Below are 27,171 nucleotides of genomic sequence, written 5' to 3'. Positions count from 1 at the left end.
GATGGTCATAGTGATGGAAATAACATTGATAGAAAGACTTGGAATTTCTTTACTTCCATAATCTGTGATTCAGAAGTTTGAAATGTTCTTTTTCCAGACCATAGCTTTGTGTCCTTCCATCCTTCCTTCTTGTTCGACCATTCCCCACTTGATGGGCATCCGTTCAATGTCCAATTCTTTGCCGTGAGAAAAGGACTGCTATAAATGTTTTTGTACATATAGGTCCTTTTCCTTTTTCCTTTTTTTTTATCTCTTTTGGGATACATATCTAGTAATGGTAAGCAATTTGATATAGGTTATATATGTGCAATCATGTAAAACATATTTCCTCATGTGATCTCTGTCCTTTTCTTCCTGTTCTGATTTTCTAGTAGATTGCCCCATTCTGGTCTCACTTTCCTCCCTTTGTAACCTTGACCCTTTAACTAACCAATTCAACTTCAGTCCACCTGTACCTCAAATCCCTCGCCTCCTTGTCCTATTCCTGCTCATTCGTTTCCAAACCTAACCTATCCCCACCATCTTCCTTCTCCATTCTTCCATTGCTTCTGAACTCCACTGGAGGGAGTCACACAACCATACTGACTGGGTCTACTACTAATTTATATTCTCTAACATAAGTGGGGCCCCCATTACTCACAAAAATCCATTTACTCTTCCCTAATTGCTCTTTTGACTTCTCTATAGTGTTTGTTTCATACTGCTCTTTGTATGTATGTTTGTGTATATATGTATGTCTATATTTTGTACTTATCTCTCTACATGTTTTTCTCTGAAGTAGAACATAAGCTCCTTGAAGGCAGGGACTATTTTGATTCTTGTCTTTGTATCTCTAGCACCTAGCACAGCAGTGGCACATAGTAGGAGTAGGAGTGTAATAAATGCTTGTCAAATTGATTTTTTATCCTGTTTATATATCTAAAGAAAACCGTCTAGTATTTTGGATAATTCTGGAAATAGTCCCCAAATTTTCAATTTTACATGTGTAGCCACCATGATCAGATTTAGTTTAAGTAGCATATAACTTACATAACAGGATAGGTTTTCGACGTGTGATTTCATTGCTATCTCATACTTTTAGATGAGGAGACTCCCTCTACCAATGTACATTTCTGCCTTCTCTGCAACTTAAAATCTTAGAAATTCCCTAGGGCACTGAGAAGGTAAGAGATTTGCTCAGGTCACACAGCTAATATTTGTTAGAGGCAGGACCTGAACTGGTTTGGATGTCAGCTCTCTATTCACCAGGTCATGATGCTTCTTTCATAGGAGATGGAACAAATTAATAGAGCATAATATTTAGAAACAATGAGGGTATTTTCTTCTTCAGTATTTTAATAAGCAGCACAATCAGAAAATCTTCTTTCTTTCATTTTGCTACCATTCAAATGACTTTCTCTTTTAGGCTACAACTAGAATCCAATTTAGGTAAAGAAAATAAAAGTTTACCTTTTATATGAAATATATTATCATCAGAAAAAATGTGTAATTTGCATTATGAACACTTTATATTTTACTTTAAAACACACAAGAATTTCACAACATGATTAGTATGGAAATATATTTTACATGATTGCACATATATAACCTGTATCAAATTGCTTACCACTACTAGATCTGTATCCCAAAAGAGATAAAAAAAAAAAACTAAAAGGAAAAGAACCTATATGTACAAAACTATTTATAGCAGCTTGTTTCTTGTGGCAAAGAATTAGAAATTGAGGGGATGCCCATCAAGTGGGGAATGGTTGAACAAGTTGTGGTATATGATTGTGATGGAATACTATTGTGCTGTGGGAAATGATGAGAGGGATGCTCTCGGAAAAGCCTGGAAAGACTTGCATGAGCTGATGCAAAGTGAAATGTACTGTGTACAAAGTAACACCAATGTTGTGAGATCATCAACTGTGAATGACTTAGCTATTCTCAGCAATACAATGATCTAAGACAACTCTGAAGGACTTATGATGAAAAATGCTATCCATCCCCAGAGAAAGAACTCATGGTGTCTGAGAACAGATTGAAGTATATTTTTTTACTTTATTTTTCTTGAGATTTTTTGTTTGTTTATTTTTTGGTCTATGTTTTCTTTCACAACATAACTATTATGGAAATGTTTTGCATGACTACACGTGTATAATCTGTATTGAATTGCTTGCCTTCTCAGTGGGGGGGGGTGAGGAGGGAGGGAGAGAATTTGGAACTCACAGTTTTAAAAATGAATGTTAAAAATTGTTTTTACATGTAACTGGGGAAAAATAAAATACTAAATAAACATAAAAAAATGAATGTTAAAAATTGTCTTTACACATAATTGGAAAAAATTAGTATTTACTGAAAAAGTCCAAGAATGATGTTATTAGAGATAGTCCTTCCAGACTCCTGAATTAAGATGAGTTCATTTCTCATGTTAAGCATACGTGGTGGCCTGAATGTTTTGGTGTCTTTTCTTTCCTGTAGAACCTGCTGAAGGCTGTTAATGCCACCCAGAAACAGGTGGACTTAGTAAAGCTTCATGAACAAAACAAGAGGAACCTGGAAGAAGAAATCCAGAACTACAAAGATGAGGCTCAGAAACAAAGGAAGATCATCTTCCAAATGGAAAAGGAGAGAGATCGCTACATTAATGAAGCTAGGGACCTTACACAAAGGGTAAGACACCCTCGGTTTTACATATGAAGTGCGGTCACAGTCTTTTCTCTCTTCCCTCTCAATCTCACATGAATTTTGGAAATATGGCTTGTTAAAGCTTTGATATTTCACTTGTCTGGAGCGTTAGAAGACTGAATTTTGATATAGGAAAAGGAAATCTTATTTTTTCCCCCTCAATTATGGTATGCAGGTCTGGCCTGAGGCAAAACTATGAAGCAGACAACTGGTCTTTAATCCTTTCCTGGCCCATGTAGATACCCAAAGCCACTGTGCTGCCTTTTGGTCACCCAGGGCCTCTCATTGTGGTGTTACACTATATTATTATATTATATTATAATATTATTATACTGTAAATTATATTAAATTTATTCTTCCCCCCCACCCAGTTCTAGTTGAGCTTATTAGGAGAATAGCAGCTAATTAAACTATCTTATATGTAGTTGTGAATGACTTAAGATATTCTTCCCAGTTATTCCTCCTAGAAGAATTTCTATTCAAAAACTTTCCCACATTCAAAGGAATAACTATCTCATGGTTGAATGTCAAGAATTACTATGCATTGGTATGTTGATTGTAAGATATATAGTCTCTTGTTAGCTAAGCATCTAAATACTTAAAAAGATCCCTTTAGCCTTTCTAGTATTCTTCCCATAGGTAGCAGGGGACAGATTTTAGTTGCCTAAAAGATAAACTGACAACTAGTTAGTTATACTTTGAGTGGTTTTTGAGATTCTTTTTCACTCAACTTATCTGGTTATGTTGAGCTGAAGAATAGCAGGAATGCTGTCAGTGACTTGGTCTATATGACTCATGTCAGAGATACCAGATAACATTGTCATCGTCTTCTCACAGTCTTCTGGGTCTGGCTACATATAAGTGGCACAGTGCCCCCTATAAGCATGGCAGCTTCTTCTGATACCGCTTATCTGCTACTGCTACCTTGTCTTTCTTTAGACATAACATAAACCACTACTGTAGCCTGGGTATATTCATTCCTTTTACCATCCTGTGCTGTTTCCAGGCCAGTGTATGAAATAAATCCATCCCCTCACACATACCTTTTAAAAATTTAAAAATTTAAAATTCCATTGTTCAAGTGTTCTGTTTCAATCCATTCAGTTAATGATAAATGGAGGAAGAAATTGGGGAATTTCTCAAATGACAACACATTGGCAATTATCTAGTCTACTGCAATGTAAGATGGGCCTCAATGATTTTCTTTTCTGTTCTATGCCCACAATTTCTTCTTTGATTAAATTTTCTTTGTTTTTGAGGTTTTTACTCAAAGTCAACATTTATTCTATGAATTTTTCCTTATATGGGAAATCTAAGGTTTCCCTGATGATAGGATGAGAGACCTCTTAACATCCTCCCAGCCATGAAGGTTTGGCATCATTTCTGACTCCTTCTTCCTCACCATTTCACATCCCACCATTTGCCAGACCTTACATTCTACCTCCACAATATTTCTGCCCTCTATCCTCTTCATTGCATCCCACTGTTACAATATAATCTAACCCCTCATTGTTTTACCTTGACTATTGCAAAAGCCCACTCACTTGTCTCTAGTCTGTCCTCATTCCAGTCTATATCCTGCCATATTAATCTTTGCAGCACACAAATATATTCATCTCATACCCTTCTTGAGAACCTTAAATAATAGAGATAGAATAAATTCCAAATTCTTTAATGTAGATTAGAGTCCCTCTATATTACCAACCTTATCTCCATTCTTTTTTTTTTTTAGACAGTTGGGGTTAAGTGACTTGCCCAGGGTCACACAGCTAGTAAATGTCAAGTGTTTGGTCTGAGTCCGGATTTGAAGTCAGGTCCTCCTGACTTCAGGGCCGGTGCTGTATCCACTGCACCACCTAGCTGCCCCTCCATTCTTTTTCATGGCATAGCCCAGATGCCACTCCAGCTAGACCACACATTTTTTTCCTGTATTTTTTCCCATGCCTTTGTTCATGCTGTTCTGCCAGGAATGCTTCTTCCCATGCCCTCCCATTGCTATCTACCATCTCTCTATAACCTTCAAGGCTCATATCAAAGGCCTTCTTCCCCATGAAGCCTTTCTTGATTCCCTTCAGATAGGAATGTCATCTCTTTCCTTTGAACTCCTAAAGAATTTTCTTTTTTGTCTTTCTTTGGGTAGATATCACATTATACCTGGTATTACCTTTATTTATGTGTTTCCCCTTTAAGGAAGAAATCATATTAAACAAAACTTTTGTCTTTATATCACTTTCATTTCCCAGTTACCTGGAACCTTCCCTTATAATGATGAATAAAAGGGAAAGGAAAAAATAAGTAGTTCAGAACTAATCAACAAATACATTAATTGAGTGAGTCTGACAGTCCATGCAGTGTCCCACGCCCCTTCAAAGAAGAGAAGGAGGCACATTCTCTTATCTCTCCTTTAGGGTCAAGTTTCAGACATTACTTTTTATTCATCTTTGTATCTCCTTTAGTGCTGAGTATCATGCTCACACGTTGTAGGCATTCAGTAAGTGTGTGAATCAGTGAATGAATGAATGATAGTGCCCAGGACTGTCCCAAGGTCTGGTTGGAAGGAACTGTGCTGAATCTTAGGTTAGAAATATATTAACTTATAATTTTGTTTTCCCTTATTAATCTACTTATTGGAAGGCATTGGGTTATCATCAGAATTTTGCTGGCACTCTGTGACTCCTCTTCCTTCTAGAGTTTTCTATATGCCATCAATGTGGCTCCCTCTGATTTGGAGAAATACAAAGAGAAATCCAAGACGCTTGGGAACCATCCAGCTGTATTACCTTTACGTGAAGTCTAACTGGAGAAGAAAGAGGTGTGTGTGTGTGTGTGTGTGTGTACCAAAAGGATATAGATCAGAGTACCAGAATTTTTCTTATAGGTTCCAGTACTTTTCTTCTTTCTTCCATACAAGCTGTCCTCTCCTGTCCCCTAACTTTGGCTGCATAAGGCAGCCTTTCTGAATTTTCATAAATATCTGATAAAACTGTTCTTAGTTAATCAAGCTGTCTGCCAAGTATTTCGCACTCAGCAGGCAGTAGCTCATTTCAGGACCATTTCTTTTTCATTCCCAATGTTAAACTTCTGACAGTTTTGCCCTAGTACTTTATGTGGCCAAAAAACATTTTTTTTCCCACAATTAATTCCTACCAACAAATTACTGAAGTCTCATTTCACTTGCCTATAATATGGCAAAAGCCAAGCTCTTGTAGGCAGAGGCCCAAGGAGATGAATAATAATGTGTTTCACAGTCTTGGAAGTAAGCAAGGCAAAAGTTGATCAAAGAAATATTGTTCTTACTTCACAGACGACTTAATGATATGAAGTTCCCTAGAAAATAAAGCCTGTATTTGAATTAATCTTAGGCCATGGCTGCCTATGTCCTAGATACTAATTTGAAATTTAATGTGGAGCTAGTGTTTATGCCGTTAGAACTACATTCTAATACAAGTGTGAGGAAATAAGGATAGCATCAGTGCCAGGCCTTCACAATGAGAAAGGGAAAAATGCAATTGACATCATTCTGTCTGGGCATATAGAGTGCAGCCTATAAACTAATCAAGCTATTAGAATGGAGGTGGTAGTTTATCATACATATTCTAATGTAATAGGGATGTTAGAATCACATAATAAAAGTTTAATCAGAAATGCCCTCTTACCCCCTAAAATTTAAGCTTTGGTGGATAGTTAAGGAAATACCTTTTATTATTGTTATTTCTATTTTTGGCTCATCTCTTTTGCTACAATGGTAGGCCCTTTGGAGACAGAGACTTTGACTTAATCATCATTGTGTGTCTACTTCAGCACCTAATATGGTGCTCACGCACCTAGGAGGCATTGAATAAATACAGGAACATTTTTGGGCCGGTCCATGGTTGATTTAGAAGAATCTGATAGTCTCAAATGTCTAGGCATGTGGGTATTTTCTCTTTAGACTGGAAGTTTTCCTATTTTATTCAGAATATGAAGGCATAGTCAGCACCCAAACCATTGACAACCAGTTAGAAAACTGATTTGAGAAGTTTATTGTACTTATATTTCATCAAATACAAGTTAAAGGGTTACAAATTCAATGACCTACTTTCCTGCCCAGCCTCAGTTCATATGTTTTGGCTGTGCTGCAGGTTTCAAGCATGCTTTATTGATTTTTATCTCACTCTTGTCACTATTGGCAGGTTGTTTCAAAAGAAAAAGAAAAGGTAGGAGTAGATTATAAACTGGGACTGTGCCTTCATAATGCAGTGTAAGCAGTTTCTGGGCTCTTCTGCAGCAAGCTTACAAATGCTAAGAACCCCATCTCTTCTGCTGCTGTAATAAAATTTTCTCTATTGAGGCATGGTTTTTCTCACAAGTTGGTTTGAGATATCTGAAAGTATAATCAATTAATTAAGCTCCTGCCCCACAGCTAGCATCCTGTGCTCTCTGATGTTTCATTTCCAACAGGGGACAGTTTGCTGACAGTATGCTTTCCTGTGATTGAGTGTCCAAGTCATTTTATGAATTTGCAGGATTTGGACTCATATGCATATGTGACTTGGTTCTGAATGACTCCCATAAAAATGAATTGAGTCCAAACCCTGAAATAGAAATTACTTGGTTAAATAGTCTCTCCCTTCCACCACGGGTTTCAGTACTTAGGTATTTTTTTAGTTGCCATTAAAAAAAATTAGTAATTGTTCTTGTCAGGCATGATAAACTCTTATTTCTGGCATAGAGAATGCTGGAATGGGTAGTTTAAAGTCTGTATAACGTGATAGTCTGCCTGTGTCAGTTAATTGTGTACCTACAAAAGAAACAGTCATTAGCTGTATCCTTTCAGCCTGATGCATCACTTTTCCTGGTCAAAAGGTTATTTTTGTTATAATACCTCTCAAAGTAATTGAACAAGCATTTTCCTCTTCTCTGATGTGCTACCTGTTATTTTGACTATTGATGAAGCTGTTCAAAGTATTTTCAGATCATTCTTTTCTTTATCACTCAATGAGAGCAATGGCCTTTCCATTTCAGAGAGAAACTTTCTGTATCCTTATTTTCTCCCAGCACCTTAAAGCTGGGATTTTCAGAACCTCAGAAAATGACCTAGAAATGATAAATATGGATGCTTTGGAAAATCTTCTGAGAAATGCTTTTTTTTGACTAGTGTGGATTTGGGGGCTACTTTTTAAGAAGAATATTTTTGGCATGTTCTTTTTCCTTAACGTAAAGACAGTCTTTCTATAGCATCTGACAACATTGACCAAGCTCTCTTTGTTTTAGCTCTCTCCAATCTTGGCTTCTTCAATAAATACTACATGTACTATTCTTGTTCTTGCTGACTGTTCCCTCTCTGTCTACTTCCCTGTATTTTCTTATTCTTCCTGATCTCATCAGCCTTCATGACTTCAGCTGTCCTTTCTCCTCAGGTCTCTGCGAAATCTAAGCCTACAGTTCTGACCTCTCCTAAATTGCAGGCTTGTATTTCTAACTGACTGTTGGGCATCACCATCCAGAAGTCCTATCATCATACCAGAATCAAGATGTATAAAAACTGAGCTCTTTAGAGAAATTTAAGATTGGATAGAGATCTTACTGGTCATTTTTGTCTAGTCTCCCACCCTTTATAGGAATTCTTTTTACTGCAGCCCTAAAATATTGTCATTCAGTCTCTATCCAAAAATTTTCCATAATGGTGAGGTCTCTATTTCATAAGGAAACCCACTGGACAGTTTTAACTGTCAATGATGTTGACACGAATTTGGCTTTCTGTAACAAACCCATTCATCCTAGTTTTGCCTTCTGGAGCAATATAAAACAAAGATATTTCCTCTTCTACATGGCAGTGGTTTAAACATTGGGAGAAAGCTATCGTGTTTCCTCTTTTTTTGAGAATTGGCTGATAGAGGGCAATGTGCTAGTCTTTGAGGACACTGAGAAACGCAGGATAACTGCTTTTCTGTCCAAGGGGATTGGTATTCAGTTGGGTATATTAGTTACCCTATGTAACTAAGCAAATATTTCATAGATTCTCTTCCTTGCCCCCTCCCCCCAACTAGTTTTCTTCCCCTCCTTCCCTCTTCCAGGTTTTTCCTGCTTACTTCCCAATTTTTTGCTAATGATATTGTCATTCCTTCAGCTGTTCAGGCTTAAAATTCTGACTCCTCTTCGATGACTTCCTTCTCTTGCCACAGCCCATCAGGGACCAGAAACATTCGTTATGCCTTGTCTTTATTTCCATTGCCACCACCCTTGTCATCTCAAACCTGGATTGGTGTGAGAGCCTCCTTACTTATCCTTATTCTAGTGTTTTTTTTTCCCTCTTAATCCATTCTAAACAATACTGCCAGATAAATATCCCTAAAACTCAGCTTCCAATTGTCTAGAGCGTTCAGTGCTTTCCCATTGTCTGCAGGATAAAGTCCAGACTTTAAAATTTGACATTCAAAGCCCCACCCTATTTTTCCAAATTATCTCCCATGACTCCCTACATAGAAACCATATGCTCTAGCCAAACTGATATATTTACTTCCCTCCAAATGCTTGTTATTTCTTGACTGCATGCTTTTTGCTCATGCTGTTACCCTATCTTTTTCTCTCCCTATCCAAATTCTGTCCATATTTCAAGATACAGCTTTAATCTTTCTTCTTCCATGATGCCTTCTCAGAACACATTATCCCATGGCAATTTATTTCTTTTTTAAAAGAATTTGTAGAATTTATTGTCTGACCTATTTATTTGATAATTAATTATTGCTCTGCAACAGCTCCTATGATGCTCAGAAGTGTTATTTAAATCTATTAAATATTGTTGAACTTTTCATATGTTTACATCTATTTCCCTCCACTAAATTGTAAGCTCCCTGAGGAACTAGGTCTTATGTTTCTTGGCAGCCTCTACAATCCTTAACATAGAGCTGTGTGTATAATTAGCACTCAATAAATATTCATTAGTTTGATGACCTTTAAGTTATTGATGAAGAACATACACAGACTTCAGAACAGTGTTATGAAATTCAGAATTAATCCCATTCCGCTCATTTAAGGACCAGGTACTTTTGATTTTTTCCGGTTTGATTAAAGTTACCTTATTCTGTCTTCCGTGGATAGGAATAAAACCTTTGGTTGTTGAATTGTAGTGGCTCATTAAGCCATAGTGACAGTGGTCTCTATAGGCATTTCCAATGATCCATTGTGGAGAAACCCGTATTTCCCCTCACACCCTGGGCTTCCCCCTCTGAACTGGCTCACCTGGCAACTTGCAAGGCCGCAGGGTCATAAACAAGAGGAAGTACTACCCATTATCGAGTCAAATAGATGTTTTGCTGAATGTGAGAAGTCTAACAAAGGGGAAAAAAACTCCATCAGCCTCTTTGTAAAAGACAACAACGTGAATGTTACAGCTAAAGACTGAACATTTGTTTAAGCAGGAGGTGCCGCATTGCGCTCATAGCCACTGGTCCCTTTTAATAAATAAAAGCGTAACTGAATGTTATAAATGCATTGTGTTTTAGTAGTCTAATTTTGCACTGGGGAGCCAGCCTCAGCCAACACTTTCAAGTGCTAATGTCTGTAAATAAGGTATAAGGCCTTAGTCAAACAAATAATTATTCTCGAGGAGCCACTGTTAGGTTGTGAATTTGTTAATTGTTTGCCCCTGGTTGTACACTCTCTGGTGTTAGCATAAGAGATGCTCTTATAGAATTATGTTGAACTAGAGGGCATCCTGAACCAGGCAGAGAGTGGAAAGACTCACCATGGTAGAAAGGCCTGAAGTATAAGTGAAGACCCAAAGGTCATAAAAGCAGAAAAGAAAGGTAAGCACAAAGTATGGGTAACAAGGAAGGTGTACCAGAAAATGATGCCCCCATTACTAAGAGCTGCTGTAGCTTTATCAAGGATAAGTTGCATAGGACTAAACTCATTTCCTTTTTTGTTTTTTTTTGACGGGGTTACTAGACTAGGAGATCACAGGGATGCTGTAGATATAATTAGATTCAAACAGATAATTTGACAAAGTCTATTTGTGTGAATAAGATGGAGAGAAGTGGAGTAGGCCATAATACCATTTAAATGGATTCAGAACTGGTAGTCATCAGTGGTTTGATGTTAACTTGCAAAGAACTCTGTAGTAGCATGTCCTGAGGGTCTTTGCTGGGATTTGTGCTGTTTAGTATTTTTATAAGGGGCTTACATAAAGACAAAGATGATGTGCTTATCAAGTGCGGAAATGACACAAAACTAGAAGAGATGGCTAACCTGTTGAGTGACAGGATCCAAACAGATGCTGACAGCTTGCACATTAGACAACACCTAATATGTTGAAATTCATTGGGGATAAATGTAAAGTCTTAAAATTGGGTTTAAAGAATCAACTCCACAAGTATATAAGATGAAGGAGTTTTATCTATGCAGCACTTCTCAGGAAAAGCTGGATTTTTTTTTTTTTTGGACTGTGAGGTCAATGTGTGAACACTGTGATACAACATCTCCCAAAGTGAATGCAAGCCTAGGCTGCTTTCTGGAGAAGCTTAGTGTTTAGGACCAAGGAGATGGTAGTACTCCTTGTACTTTGACTTGGTCATACAGATCTGGAGATCTGTATTTCTGGGCACTGAATTTTAGAAAGCATATTGATAAGTAGGACAATATTCAGAGGAGGATGACCAGGATAGATAAGGGCTAAGAATCATGTCTCAAAAGAATAATTGAAGGAACTGGAAATATTTACTTTAGAGATGACTCAGGGAGAACATAATAGTTGTCATTAAGTATATGAAAAGATCCACCTGGGAGAGGGTAGACTTAAGAAAAGTGAAAGAAAGTCGCAGAGAAATAGATTTATGCTTAATCTAAGGGGAGAATTCCACCCCTACCTCCAGGCTTCCTAACAATGAAAACTGTTCAAAAAGGAAATGGATTGCCTTTGGAGGTAATGGATTTATCCTTGCAGAAAGTGTTCAAACAAAGGCTAGATGGCCTCTTCTCAGTTATACTGAGGAAAAGATTCTTTTCAACAGCAAGTTGAATGAGATGGCTTCTGAGATCCTTCCACCTCTAATATTCTGTGATGCTCCATATTGAGGTCCCATAGAGGAGTGAGTGCTAGAAATCTGCATGCATATGTGCTCCCTCTGCCAGATCAGAAAAGGTAATGAGGCTGTCAAATTCTATGCTTGAAATGAGAAACAAGTAGGGGGAGGATCCCTTAGAATATTTAAAATGATCTATTTTTTGTTTTGAAGCTGAACATTTATTAAATGAAATACTAATGTGAAATGAAATGGTAAAATGAAATACTCTTAAGTTTCTGCTCATCATTATTTCCCCTATGATACTTAGACCTTGGATACCATTGATGGCTTCCATTTCTTTTTCTGTTAGTGATTTTTTAATAGTTTGTCACTTTAAAATAAATTAAAAATGTTTAATGTGAATATTTTCAGCTGAGGCAACATAGTTTACAGTGTAAAGATCATGTTCTGAAGTCTGAAGTTGGGACTCTAATCCTGGTTCCTTGAATATGTGACATTAGGCAATTCCTCTAATTGCTACCCTTGTTTCCTATACCTGCAAAATAGGGTTAACTGTATTTGGATCTCTTAGGAAAAGAGATTATTCTTTGGAGTACTATGAATTCTCTAGAAGAAAAGAGCTTGATATAGTCGAGACATTATTGTGATTATTATTGTCAGTGTTCAAAGATTTCAGGGTTTTTTTTTTGGTTATATATAAAGCTGCAAAGCAATGAGTGTGACAAAATATTGAAAATGTGTCTTGATCTTTCATTTTTTTCCTGAAGAGTGTTTTGTGTTGAGATCTATTTAATCCTGTTTTGTCAGCAGTTATTTTCAGAATTGAAAGAATTTTCTTCTTTTTTTTTCTTCTTGTGATCCCCAAATAACCATGTTAAGCCTTTCTACGTGAGCAGAACTTGTAGGAGGGAAAAAGAATGGAAAGGTGTCCTTAATCAACAAGGGTGACATTCTGTGTTGGATTTCAATGATGTTGGCCGCATTTTCTGATGACTCTGGTCCCCAGTTATCCCCTTTAGCTAAAAGTCTCCCCATTTGCCACAAATTGGTCTTTGCAGTAGGATTATTTAATCATATCCAATTGCCTCTGTGTGCCGTAGGTCCTTACAAGCATGGAAGACATCAAGATCCGTGAGATGCAGATCTTTGACTACAAGAAAAAAATAGCAGAATCAGAGACTAAGTTAAAACAGCAGCAGAACCTGTATGAAGCTGTGAGATCAGATAGGAACCTGTATAGCAAAAATCTGATTGAAGCTCAGGTAAATAATACTTTTTCCCTCCTTTAAGCTTTACTTCCCTTACTGTTTATTTTATTTTATTTTTTAGGCAATTGGGGTTAAGTGACTACAGCTAGTAAGTGTATTGATATTACTCCACCTAGCTGCCCCCTCCCTTACTGTTTAAAAATATTTCCTTAATACCTTAATTGAAAGATGGTTTAGATCAGGAAAAATATCTCATAGTCTGAGATATTATGAATTTATTTTTATATATTTTTTTGGAAGAGAAAATTCATTTGTATAGACACTTAGAGCCCAAATCCACTTGTTGATTACTATTGATTAGTTTTGTATTAATAAAACCAAGAGTTATCAAAAGTACTAGTGCCTTTCCTCTGAGATTGCTTTCTACTTATGCTTATATCTTGTATGCACAATTTTTTTTTGCATATGGACTTCCCCCATTAGAATGTAAACTCCTTGAGGGCAGGGACTGTGTTTTGGACTTTCTTGGTATCCCTAGTGCTTAGTACATACAGTTAGTGATTAATAAATACTTGTTGACTGACTGACATAATAGGATTGTGTGGAGCAGTTCTCTTTTAACGATTAGATAGAATTACCATGCTTCTCTTTGTAAGCTTAAAATTATGCCCATAGTAACTAAGAATCAGAGAGATATCAGACACCTGTGATCTAAGCACAAAACTTAGAGACAGAATCTCTGTTATAATCTTGGCTTGTGTTGTGGGGTTTTTTTTGTTGTGCAGTCATTTCAGTCTGACTTTTCATGACCCCTTTTAGGGTTTTCTTGGCAAAGATACTGGAGTGGTTTGCCATTTCCTTCTTCAGCTCATTTCACAGATGAGGCAACTGAGACAAACAGGGTTAAGTGACTTGCATAGGGTCATGCAGCTAGTAAGTGTCTAATGCCAGATTTGAACTCAGGAAGATGAATCTTCCTGACTCCAGGCCTCATGCTCTATCCACTGTACCACCCAGCTGCCTTTGCTAGTTCTTAGTTTTCTGTGAAATGAGGACAATACTACAATAACATCTAGGGCAGGAGTGGGGAACCTGTGGCCTCAAGGCCATATGAGGCCCTCTAGGTCCTCGAATGCAGCCCCTTGACTGAATCCAAACTTCACAGAACAAATTAGTTCTTGACTTGAGGACCTAGAGGGCCACATGTGGCCTTGAGGTCTCAGGTCCCCCCCTCCCCTCAATAGGGTCTGAATATTAATGGTTTAAAATACTTGAAGACTGGTGGAGAAAAAGGAGCAACATAAAGTGAAAAAGAGTAATTCTAGGTGGCAATGGGATCAAGAGACTGTTGTTTTAGTTAGATTCTCCTAAAAGCTCTTAGTGTTTTTACTATCGATGTATCTTGAACTTCAACAGGCATAGTGCGGATATCTTTCTCAAACTTTTTTTTCCTTTCATCTTGTCAGGATGAGATTACAGAAATGAAGAGGAAGTTGAAGATTATGACCCACCAGGTAGATCAGTTGAAAGAAGAAATATCTTCCAAAGAAGCATCCCTTGTAAAGTTGCACCTGGAACACCAGCGTATTGAGAAAGAGAAGGAAACTCTGAAAGTAAGGCTCCATTCATTTGACTAGAATAAGCAGGGTATTTGGGATAGAGTCTGAAATGCCTTTCCTGGTGCTGAATGCTCCAGGGCAACAGCTATCTGCTCGCATTAGCACCTTAGACTTCTTTGGATGTGAATCCAAAAACTTTGACAGATGTAGCCCAGTTATGAAAGTCCTGGCTATGATCTAGGCAGGTTGATAACAGATTTGGTTTTTTTTCTTCTACTCTTGACTTTGACATACGAGAATTCCCTTCTGATATATTAGATGTGAAATTATATTGGAGTCTTCTATAATTCTACTTAGAGAGTATAGTATAAAACAGGTTGACCTTGAACCCTATCCAAGATAGTTGCTATTTTTTTTTAATTGGAAGTATCAGAAGGAATTTCAGTTAAATACTACTTCATCTCTAATTTGGTCCCGAAATACGGGTTCGATGGATCACATCTTAGCAAGGCTCTTGTGTAATTACATTTAGAGACATTATTTAAAGATTGACTAGGAGGTCCAATTTTGCTTCTAGAGCAGGAGTTCTTAACCTGGAGTCCATGGACCAGGTATCAGTATGTAGATTTCAGGATTTCCATGAACATAGATGGGACAAAAATTAATCTCTATTTTTTCTAACCTTTAGTTTAATTTTGTCAGCCTGTGTCTTTTTTTTTTTTTGCATTTAAAAATAGTATTCTGAGAAGGGTTCATGACATAAAAAGGGTTAAAAATCTCTGTGAGTCTAGAGTATAACATGCGTGTCTGGATGAATATTTTAAATGTCCTACACACAATTAACAACTCACTACTTCAGATATGTTCTGTGAATATAGTAAAGCATTAATTAAGGTTTGTTGAAGTGGGTCCCCCTGTATTCTCAGATTTGTAAGAACTATACCTATTATAATCATCATCACATAGCCATGGATGTGTTCCAAATGATGAATTACAATGCCACCAAATCAAAGACCATGTAGGACCCTCTACTGTTCCCAGAGGCAACAGTAGAATCCTGGGATTGTGGCTCAAGGTCAGATCTGGTGGGCATCAGACTACATAGCAGAAATTCCTTCTATCCTATTGGGCTTTCCAGAGTCAGCCTTGGAGAAATACTATGAAGGTTAGGTGTCTAAGGATTCAAAATTTACATGATTTTTGGTTTAGATTGTATCCTTCACTGCAGCTGAGACACCCTTCTTCCCCTAAAGATTTCTCCATTGGGATAGTGCTGACGTACAAAGAGGATTTCTCAATCACTTTTGATTGTAGAATCAAGATTCTGCAAGATAGTTTTTGCTTAGGAACAAGTGTCTTTTATGTATAGTCTCTTAGAAAATGTGCCTCTTAGTACTTTAGTTAGGGCTTCCTTTGACATTTTAGTCTAGGGGTATGAATCCCAATGTCCTTTAGGACATAAATCTTTGCAGTTTTCGTATTAACTCTGCTCAAAGAGAAATTTGGCTTCTTATTATAAGATTTTTTTTTTTGGTTAGGCAATTGGGGTTAAGTGACTTGCCCAGGGTCACACAGCTAGTAAGTGTTAAGTGTTTGGTCTGAGGCCGGATATGAACTCAAGTCCTCCTGACTTCAGGGCCGGTGCTCTATCCACTGTGCCACCTAGCTAAAGATTTCTATAAAGCAGTATAGGTGTAGGGTTCCCTCCAGGTGAGTGTGAACTCTCTCTGGTTTGTTATACCATAAGGCACCTTCTGACAGGGCAGCCCAATGTATTGCTTCTCTATCAGGCTGAAAGAAGAACAGACTTCATACCAGGTCATTCTTGTCTTCACTTAGTGGCATCAAAAGAGGGAATCCTGCTGTTTTCCATACTGTGTTTCTTCTGTCAATTTCCTGCTAGGCTTGACTGACTCTTTGTGATTCCGAGCATCGTCAGCACATTATGGTTGTGACAGGATGTCAATAGATTTTAGTACAGTTGATGAATTTGGGCTAATGTATCCCAGACTTATTTCATCAGCAGTGAAGGAACCATCTGATTTGGAATGTATGCCTTTCAGCCCTAACAAGCCCCTGATTCTGTCTAGTCACCTCCAAATCATCCTGCATCACTTTGACGGTGCTTTGATTTCTGGTGAATAATTCAGCAGCAAATGCTATATGTCCAGTGCCAAGTATCATATTAGTCTCAGTCTTTAGGGCACAGTATCCTTTCACCTAATCCACTCTCTCATTTTATGGATTGGGGAGCAAGAGCAGAAGGAGAGAACCTAATTATTTTGTAGCAGGAAGACTCAATTAGTCCTGTTTGCTCTGCTGAGAAAGAAGCAGACAATTTTGGTAAAACACAGAATAATTGATAGGCTACTATAGTATGAATAAGAAGGATCTTGAGGATGGTTTTCTTAAAGTTTCTGACTTATGACTCAATAAGATGTGCAGAATTCGAGTGCAGAGATACTGCAGAAGCTACTGTGTTTCAGCAGCTCATGATCTGTGTGCATGCTGAAGCTGTGTCATCCTAGCAGACATCTCTTAGAACATGACTCCAGTGGGATGGACCTCTTTTGGGATCTAGAAATAGTGAGCCGTGTATGGCAATCCAGATTTATAACCGCTAAATGCATAAGACCCAAGATTTTTGTTTGCTGCCAACATCTAATGCCATAGCTTGTTTACAGTTCATATATCTATGACATAAGGAGACTGTTCAGAATTGTGATATATTATAAAAAGAATTATATAGCACTACCAAATGCATGAACAGTTTTACATTTTTGGACAGATACTTTTACATGCTGTTGATTACATTTTAATATAACGGCTTACATTTTGTTCTCCTGATGGATTCAGATCAGCTCTTGATACTTAGTAAAATGGAAGTGAATGTTGCACATCTGGGAAAATAAAAGTTTTATTAAAGAAAACACGAACTGAGCAGGTATTTTATTATTGTAGTCTCTGTCATTTTAAGTGATTGTGGAAACTGAAATGTCGATCCTCTACCCTTTTCCTTTTCCCTTGCAGAAGTAAAACTTAGATTAGATTGACTTCAAAACTTATTTCTTTTTGTTTGTCCCTAGACCAAAGTATATTTCCTGAATGAACAAACAGAACATCCTGTTTTACCTTGTTTATATGGTCTTCGGTTGCATCTAGTTTGTTAAGATATATCTGGATTATATCTTCTGTTTGAATAAGTTTGAGGTATGAAATTAGTGATCTTTGGGACCCTTCTGTATTACAGGCAGACCCTCGGTAGAGGTTGGCCCCTGGGACTGATGGGAGGGGCTTTTTGCACTCCAAAGACCTTTCAATAGTGTAATCACCTCTGTTTCTCCCTGGATCACTGATCTCATCTTAGGGCTTATGTAACCTTTTTTTTTTTTGACACGTTAACCTCAGTTTTCAGAATCTCCTGTAATTCCAGTTTTTATTTGAAGATGAGCTCAGTTTGTGCCTTCCTTCCTATGCCTTGTCACCAAACATTAAGGCTGACATTCTGATTTGGAATACCTGCTGACCTTTTCACCTTGCCTAAGAACCTCTCAATGCCATGCTGTTTTTCTTTCAAATGATATTAGATTGTCATGGGAGACAGAGGGATTAAAAAAAACCACAGGAATATTACTCATGTAACTATTTTACTAAGCTAATTGCAGTCCCACTTTTGTACCTTTATTCATGCTAGTTCCTCTGCCTAGAAAATTTCTTTTACCTCCACTTAGCTAATTATTACCTATCTGGTCCCCATCTCATTTCCTTTGTGAAACTTTTGCTAAATACCAAACCCTTGTGACCTTTCCTTACATTTGGATGATGTTTATTGTATCATTCAATTTTTACTTACCAGATGCTGCATTTTATTTATTATCTTTTCATATAAACATATGTCTAATCATCCCTGCTTAGATTGTAAGTTTCCTGTGGATGGAGGCTATGTCTTACTTATCTTTTTATTCCCTTCAGTGCTTAGCATGGTGCCTCACATATAGTAAGTACTAGAGTATATTTGTTGCAAGCATGTATGTGTGATAAAATGGGATATGTTTTATTTCCTCAACTAAATTGCATGCTCCTTGAGAGCAGGGGCTATATCTTACCCTTATTCACAATTCCCATGGTATGCTACACATAGTTGGTCTCATTAAACATTTGATTGAATTTTTGCTTATAACCCAAGTGGCCCCCAAAGTCAACTTGCAAGTGTATATGACCAGCATGTTAACTTTATAATGTAATGTCCCTATATCCTGAGCACAGTTCTTTATACATTCTACGTATGCTCCCTTGGTAGTAAATTGGAAAACTGTAAAATGCTGCTGAATACAAATGGAGATTTCACTGCACATATATGGCAAATTGTTAGAAATTCCTCTCAGGCATAATTCACAGAATAAACATGTTTACTATAACGTGCATTACTACATTTCCTTATTTGTTGCTTTGTGCTGGTTTGTGTTCTTTTAGTTTTGTATCTACTCATGTGAATGATCAGAGAGCCATGTTGAATGAACCAACCTAGAAATGTTCATGAAACTCAACGGTGCATCTAAATCCTGATCCTCAACTCATACTTTGTATGGTTACTAAGCAAAATTTGTCTGGGTCTTTTGTTCCTGTTAGGCTGAACTGCAGAAGCTGAGGCAACAAGCCCTTGAGACCAAACATTTTATTGAAAAACAAGAAGCCGAGGAGAGAAAACTCCTGAGAATTATCGCTGAGGCTGATGCTGAGAGGTTGAGGCAAAAGAAGGAGTTGGATCAGGTGGGAAGACTGTTCATCAGAAAATGAAGGTGTTTGAGTCAACTGTAGGTCACTCTTTCTTTCTCTCTTAGCTCTTCCATCTCTATGGAAAGAATAGGTCCATCTGTGTCTCTTTCATCTGCTGAATATGAAATATAATATATATGGTGCCTAGCACAGAGGAGATGCTTAGTCAAATGCTTTCTTACTTGATTGATGACTCTAATGCTTTATTAAAACCAACAATACTTCCCAGTGACTAACATTGTTCATGGTACCATGTTTCTTCCTTTTTTAGGTCATAAGTGAGCGAGATATTTTGGGATCTCAGCTGGTTAGGAGGAATGACGAGCTTGCTTTACTCTATGAGAAGATCAAGATCCAGCAGTCTGTTCTGAACAAAGGAGAAAGCCAATACAACCAGAGAATAGAAGACATGCGCATCCTTAAACTGGAGATTAAGAAACTCCGACGGGAAAAGGGAATTCTTGCTAAAAGTGTGGCAAATGTGGAAGAACTCAGGTTAAAATACTCCAGACATATTTCATTAGCAGTTGAGGTCATGTTACCATATTGGGAGCAGTTGAAATAATTGGTTTTTACTTTCATTTCTCAACACATATCTTTACTAAGTTATCAAAAAGAAACATAGGATATCATAGAATGTTATGGACTATCCTAAAGCTGGAAGGAATTTTAGGAAATAATCTAATTTAACCCTCCCCACCCCCATCCCAATTTACAGAGGAGGAAATGATGGCTTAGAGAGGTTAAGTGTCTTGCTTCAGGTCACCGAGCTTGTAAATAATGGAGGCAGGAGTAGAACCCAGGTCTTTTGACTCCTAGTGTTCTTTCTACTATTCCATACGCTGGGTAGAATGTTGTCATGTAAATAATGCTCCATGATAACCTTTATACATTCTCTTTCTGTGGGCTTATATATAGAATTGAAGGAGAAGAATATGGTTCTAGCATCATTGAAAGCAACATTTCTTTACTTGCAACATTCATTTTTAAAAATTGAGTTCCAAATTCTCTCCCTCCTTCTAGCCCCTCCACCACCCATTGAGAAGGCAAGAAATATTGGGGCAGCTAGGTGGCACAGTGGATAGAGCATTGGCCCTGAAGTCAGGAGGACCTGAGTTCAAATCCAGTCTCAGACCAGACACTTGATACTTACTAGCTGTAAGTCACTTAACCCCAATTGCCTAAAAAAAAAAGAAGGCAAGAAATATAATATCAGCTATACAAGTAAAGTCATGCAAAACATATTTCCATGTTGCAAAAAAGCAAGAAAAATAAATTGAAAAAAGTAGAAAACAATGTTTCCTTAGGTTTTCTTATTTTGTTATCGTTGAGTCATTTCAGCAGTATCTGACTCTTCGTGACCTCTTTTGGGGTTTTCTTAGCAAAGCTATTGGAGTGGTTTGCCATAACTTCTCTAGCTTGTTTTACAAGTGAAGAAACTAAGGCAAACAGGGCTAAGTGACTTGCCCAGGGTTGCACAAATAATAAGTGTCTGAGGTCAGATTTGAACTGAAGTCCTCCTAACTCCAGGGCTACCTCTCTATCCACTGTGTCACCTAGCTGCCCATGTTACTTTAGACCCTATCTCAATGTTCTATCCCACGCCTCTTTTCCCTTTGAGTACTTTCGTTACGGTGGAATGCTTAAAAAAAATCTTACCTTGTATAAGATGCATTCTCCCTTTGGGAGAACAGTTCCATAGTTTATATATGTAACGTGGGACTTTTCAGAAACCAGAATAAGAGGCCTTGGACTTTTAAGGTAGCTCTTTCTATTACTTGCGGATTCCTGGGGGGGCATCAGAAGCCATAGGTGGACATTCATTAACTGCAAACAAAGTCACATTTTGAACCTACTGCCCAAATTCATTGGATTAAAAAATGATTTTGACATTTAAGTTCAGGGAATGTTTTTTAAGAATTGCGTTGGTTACCATTGCAAATGGATCAATCCTCACTAACTACAATATAGCAGCTCCACATTTAATGAAACCTCATGCCCATCGCTAGGGCCATCAACTATAGAGGTGATTTTGTCACCTGTGTGGAAAATCTGATTTGACTAGTCCTTCAGGGATTGCCTCCAGGGACCTGAACATTCTTACTCTTCTACTTTTGCCTGTTACAAATGGTGGGGGTATTGTCAATATATACTTTTAATTCTAAGCAATCAGTTCTGAGCTGCCTTTTGAATGAACATAGTACAGTTAATTCTAATGGCTTATCTTGTTGATGAGGGGAAGTTGTATTATTAGTTTGAATGAAGCAATTAAGTAAAAGAGACTGCTTAATATTAGTTCTCTTCATGCCCACGGTAGAAGGGCACAGATAATAATATCTTTGCTACCATTTGTCATCATTGTTTGCCTTCATCCTCCATCATTCTTTGAGCTCCCTATTATTGTTGTGGTAGCAGGCCCACAGTAAGGCACAGTGTAGTTGAAAAATAAATTAGGCTGAAAGCCAAGAGACCTGAGTTTTAGTTCCATCCTCGGCTACCATTAACTAGTTTTAGTTGTCATGCTTTCTTTTTGAGATTGTTTTCCCCCGTATATAAAATGAGAGGATTGTACAAAATGACTTATAAGGCCTCCTTTATCTTTAGAATTCCATAATCCAAATTGAGGATAGTAATACCCATTAATTAACAATTTCCACATATCTTTTGGGCGAGTGTTAGAGCCAGACCTGAAATAGCAGTATTATAAGGAAGTAAGCTAGGACTTATTGTTGCAGTTTTTAAGCATTTGTTTGGGTTCTTTAGGATTTGGTTTTGAAACAAACAAACGAGCAAATCAACCAAAAACCAAAAACCAAGTGTATCGCTTCCTTTAAAAAGATGTTGAGGAAGATGGCAGAACCCTAGATGAAACTTACTTAGAGTTGTTTATGGTGGTTGGGCTGCAGTGCCAAGAAGACAGACTTTGGAGTCAGAGGTTGGAGGTTTGAACCCTGTATCTGACACTCCCTGTGTGACCACGGCAAGTCAGCCAATCTCCTTAGGTTACAGTTTCCTTATCTGGAAAGTAGGAGGGTTAGACTATATGGGCTCTGATATTCCTTTCACCTTGATCAGGGATCCTTTGATTCCTCATAGTTAGAACTTAACTCCAGGAAGTCAGATGCCGTGAATTGAAAAATGCAGATTTATCCCACTGGGTGTGGGTGTTGTCATGAGCTCCTGGATTAGAGCTGTAACAGCTCATTCGCCTCCGAGTTTTTCCATAAATCACAAAATTGTTAAACCAAGTGATGAAACTGGGTTACTTTGATAGCTAATAGGTGCATCTATATCTTAAAAGTCTTCCCTAAATCCAAGTTTTCTCCTGAGATTTCTTCTGTGTTGAATATTGTGGCGATGTAGTACTCAAATTGGTATCAAATTTCTTGACTGAAGAGACTTTGTCTTATTCAGGCAGGAGCTTTTTCACATGCAAAGAGAATTCTTAAAGGAAAGGACTCGCTGCAGAGCCCTGGAGGAGGAACTGGAGAACCCCATGAATATACACAGATGGAGAAGATTGGAGGTAACATCTGGCGAAGCATTATTCCATTTCCAACTCTGTTCCTCTACCCCACACACATTTTCTAACCTAGAGCACAACGTGAAACATGGCTTTGTTTAATGCTATGCAAATTGTTGCTTATAGAAGAAGACTGGGTGAAATGTAAATCGTGCTGTTCCAGAGCCAGATGGTTCAATCGGGTTTTGTTTAAGAAGTCTCTGGCAAAACTCTGCCTATTTGGAGGCTCAAAAAGATGTTCAAACTCAAGACATGGGCTGGTTTCACCTACTGGTCTATGGCAACTATTTAGGTTGCTTCCTGCCAGTTAGCTTTTGTTTCTGGCTACCATCTTATCTTTGTACTGGCCACGGCATCCTCACTAGCTTTCATTCAGGCTTTGCGTCTTTTCTTTCTCTTAGGAAGCAGGTATCTCATGAATTAGTCCCCTTTGTGAAGGACTAATTGATAGATAAAGCATTTATTAAAGCTTAGTATGTGCCAGGCACTAGTACAAAGACCAGTACTTTATTAACTAAGGTCTTTCTCTTTGGGATTTTTCAAAAGTACTATTAGTGGATAACATAAACAATTTTACTTTAATTTTATGTCTTCCTGATAGTCATTACCACCAAAGTACTGTCACAGGTGTTGTATTAAATCAAGAAAAACTGACAGATGAAATTGAAAGGCAGGCTATATGTGTTCAAGAAGATGGTGGGTGCCTCCTTTAGTCATTCCCACAACATGCATATAAGAAAGGGGCCTGAGACTAACTGAACTCAAGTGTTAAGAGAATATGAATATTTTGATGTAAGGAAAATTGAAGTAATGGGGGAAATTAGCCAAATAGATTTCAGGAAGTAATTTGTTTTCTAAAAAAAATTTAATGAAGAAAGTATTAAGGGTAATGCTTAATAACATGTTATGTTAATAGGAGGCCTGAATTTTAACCACATTCAGGTCTGCCAAGAAATACCGTGCCAAATATAGTCTAAATATGTGAATATAAATTGGCCCTATTATGTATCTTTTAAATAAAGTCAAAGCCAACTGAAATTTCTTTACTTTTCTCTCTTTTTTTCCCCCATACTCATTCATCCTTAGTCAAATTCCCAGAGTGGCTTAGCTGTCTTACCAAATGAGTGAGAATATGGATACTCCTGAAGATATCTAGTCAGAGACTGTGAATTCATTTACTGACAAGATTGTTCATTCCTTGTGTTTCTGTGCATGCCTCTACAAAGCATAATTCCACGTCAGGCTCTCTCAAAAAATAAAATAGAAACTCTGGAAAGAATTTGAAAATATTTAGATGGATTTTTTTTGAGGGCATTTCATTAAATTATCATATCAGATCAATTGAAAGTGGGCTCAGAAAGTCCAGAGGATAATGACTGATTTTTTTTCTGTGCTATGAGTTTAGATTGGGAATACGAAGTTATTGGAAGGCCACCTTTCTGTGTCACGACCCTACATTAGAACCAAATGGTGTGGTCATGGGCTGCTACCAATTGTCAGAAATATACTTGCCAGAAATCCATCCCACTCCTGGTGTAAATGAAACTACTTATTGGTTGTACGGAGTGGAGTAAGGTGTAAGAAGACCAAAAAGTCAGGAAAGGGCCACGTTATAAAAGGCTTTGAATGCCAAAGAGAGGAATTTACATTTAAATCTAGAGATGTGATTGGCAGTTTATTGAGTAGGAGGTGATGTGGTCAGACCTGCCTTTTAGGAAGATCAATTTGACAGCTGAGTGAAGGATAGATGGAAATGGGGAGAAACTTGAGGTAGATAAACCAGTAGGCTTCTGCAGTAGTCTAGGTGCAAGATGATGAAGGCCTATACTAGGGTGGTTACAGTGTCAGAGGAGAGAAGTGGGTGTCTGAGAGATGTTACAAAAGTAGGAATTGACAGGACTGGGCAGCTCATTTGATAAAAAGGGAGGAGAAAGAGAGAAAAAAGGGTTGAGAATAATACCTAGGTTGTGAGTCTGGGTGACTGGAAGGATGGTGGTGCCCTCAATAGTAACAGGAATGAGGAAGAGAAGGTTGGGACAGAGGGAAGATAATGAATTCAGTTTTGGACATGTTGAGTATAAGATGTCTATGGAATATCCAGTTCAAGATGTCTAATAGGCAGTTGAATTTATGAGACTGGAGGTTAGGAGAGAAATTAGGCCTGGAGGTTTGGGGATCATCAGCTGAATCTAAAGGAACTGATGAGATCACTAAATGGAAGAGTATAGAGGGAAAAGAGAAAAAAGCCCAGGACAGAACCTTGAAGGACACTTGTGGTGAATGGCTTGGCCTGGATGAAGATAGAGCAAAAGAAACAGAAGGAATGTTCAGACAGGTAGGAAAAGAACCAAGAGAGAGTAGTGTCATGAAAATCTTAGAGGCAAGATCAAGGAGAAGAAACTGATTGACAGTGTCAAGAAGTCAAGGATGAGGATTGAGATTTGGCAATTAAGAGATCATTGGTAAATTTAGAGAGAGCCTTATCAGCTGAATAATGAGTTCAGAAACTCGACTGCAGAGAGTTAAGAAGAGAAAAGAGGAAGTGAAGGCATTAATTGTAGACAACTTTTTCAAGGAATTTAGCCACAAAAGGGAAGAGAAATATGAGATGATAGTTATTGGAGATGGATAGATCAAGTGAAGGTTTTGGGGGTGGGGAGACATAGGTGGGTTTGTACACAAGTAGAAAAACAACCAGTAGGTGGAGACAGACTGAAGATAAGTGGGAAAATAGGGATGACAGAAGGGCCAATCAGCTATAGAAGAATGGATGCAATGAGATCATTCGTGCATGTAGAAGGTTGACTTGGCAAAAGGAGCTACCCTTCTCATGAGACACGTGAAAGAGGAGATGGTGACTGAAGGCATCTGAATGATGTGAGGTGAGGAGGAAAGGGTAAGAGGGAGCTCTTGGTGAATGGCCCTGTTTTATTTAGTGAAATATGAGGCAAGGTACTCAGCTGAGAGGGCTGGGGGAGAGGGAGCCATGGGAAGTTTGAGGAAGGATAAAAATATTTGGAAAACTGCTATGGTGAGTAGGATATTGAATCAATTAGGTTGGTGTAGAAGGATTGTCTTGCTGTAGTGAGGGACCAGTTGAGGTTATGTAACATAAATTTGTAGTGGCCCCCAGTTGGCATAGTTTTGTGATTTTTCTCCATCAATATGCAAATATCAGTAAAGGCAATAGATAGTGGGGGTAATCCAAGTCTAAGGCTCAATAGGGCAAAATTATTGTTAAAATAAAAGAACAAGGGAATCATGAGAAGGGGATAGTGTAGAGTCAGATTGGTTTACCAAGGGGTCAAGATGGGAAGGGGAGGACAGTGTCAGGGGTAATGACCTGGTAAAGAACTGAAGGGTGGAGGGGTTGGAGAATACAGTGAAGATGAACAGGATTTGGCATTTTGAGGCAGTGGGAAAGGTAGAATGACAACAGATTGTGATCAGATAAAGGAGTTTCAGAATTTATGAATATGGAAGTAGAGTATTTGTGGGTGATATCAAGATCAAGTATGACTGTCTTTGTGTGTAGCTGAGGTTGAATGGAGGAGAAGGTTTTGTAAATAAGTTAAGGAATGGTGAGATTAAGTGTTTTGAGGGAGTACTAATATAAATGTTGAAGTCCCCTAATATCAGGACAGGAGTTGGGGAGGAGACTATGAACCTGGCACTGAAATCATTGCGAAAGAAAGGTGAGTGTCCTGATCGTCAATAGATAACAGCTGCCAGAATCTTGGTTGGGTGATAAATATGGATTGACTGAATCTCTGAGGAGGAAAGGTTACTCTGTGAAGATTGTAGGAAAAGAGTCGGAAAATGGCTGTGGGAAGCAGGGAATATTCTGATTCCCCTGCCACAGCCAGTGAATGGTAGTGGTGGAGGTGGAGGTGGTACGAATAAAAGTGCAACCAGTGCTGGAAATGTTGGCCGGGGAAGCTGTTGTGTTATCAAGGTGGGAGTCAGGTATCAGTGAGTACAAGAAGAAGGAGAGTGCGAAAGGAAGATGTTTAAGCAAATTTGTTATCTATGGAGCAGGCACTCCAGAGAGCACAGTGGAAGGAGTGTGAAGGTATGTAGGAAGGAGTGTAATGGTGTGTAGGAATGAGTGGGAAGCTTTAAAGTAAGAATTTGGGAGATTTGAGTCGAAGGGAATGGGGATAAGGGAGTGGTTAGTCATAGATAGAGAAGTGGGTTTGAAGAATGATAGCTGGGGGGTAAAGAATAGCTAGAATGAGGAGGTATGATGGAATGTGAATATGTCAATTATTGAGGAATTAGTTCAGCAAGGTTATTAATATCAACAACTTCTGCCATAAGATGGCATCCCCCAAGGGCTTTAGGCAGTGGTGTGTACCCAGAAAAGGGGAGATTGGGAAAGGCAACTGGTATGGAGGGGTAGGAGGCCAGATAGGGTACTGAGAGCATGGTCA

At 38.1% G+C, this 27,171-nt stretch overlaps 1 protein-coding gene across 1 annotated transcript in view; it reads left to right on the top strand.

The window, feature by feature from the left end:
- Window positions 1-27,171, top strand: part of CFAP58 (cilia and flagella associated protein 58) — a 118,026-nt gene that overhangs the window by 26,289 nt on the left and 64,566 nt on the right. The window contains exons 9-14 of the mRNA XM_027852091.1: window positions 2,461-2,652; window positions 12,773-12,934; window positions 14,347-14,493; window positions 19,069-19,209; window positions 19,487-19,710; window positions 22,630-22,741. Coding sequence (XP_027707892.1) covers window positions 2,461-2,652; window positions 12,773-12,934; window positions 14,347-14,493; window positions 19,069-19,209; window positions 19,487-19,710; window positions 22,630-22,741 — 978 coding nt within the window. The remainder of the gene's footprint in view (window positions 1-2,460; window positions 2,653-12,772; window positions 12,935-14,346; window positions 14,494-19,068; window positions 19,210-19,486; window positions 19,711-22,629; window positions 22,742-27,171) is intronic.

Source organism: Vombatus ursinus, unplaced genomic scaffold (assembly GCF_900497805.2).
Source record: "Vombatus ursinus unplaced genomic scaffold, bare-nosed wombat genome assembly UNPS02009205.1, whole genome shotgun sequence".
NCBI classification, from domain to species: domain Eukaryota; kingdom Metazoa; phylum Chordata; class Mammalia; order Diprotodontia; family Vombatidae; genus Vombatus; species Vombatus ursinus.
The sequence above is the reverse complement of the archived record's forward strand: the minus strand, read 5'-3'. Positions and strand labels throughout refer to the sequence as shown.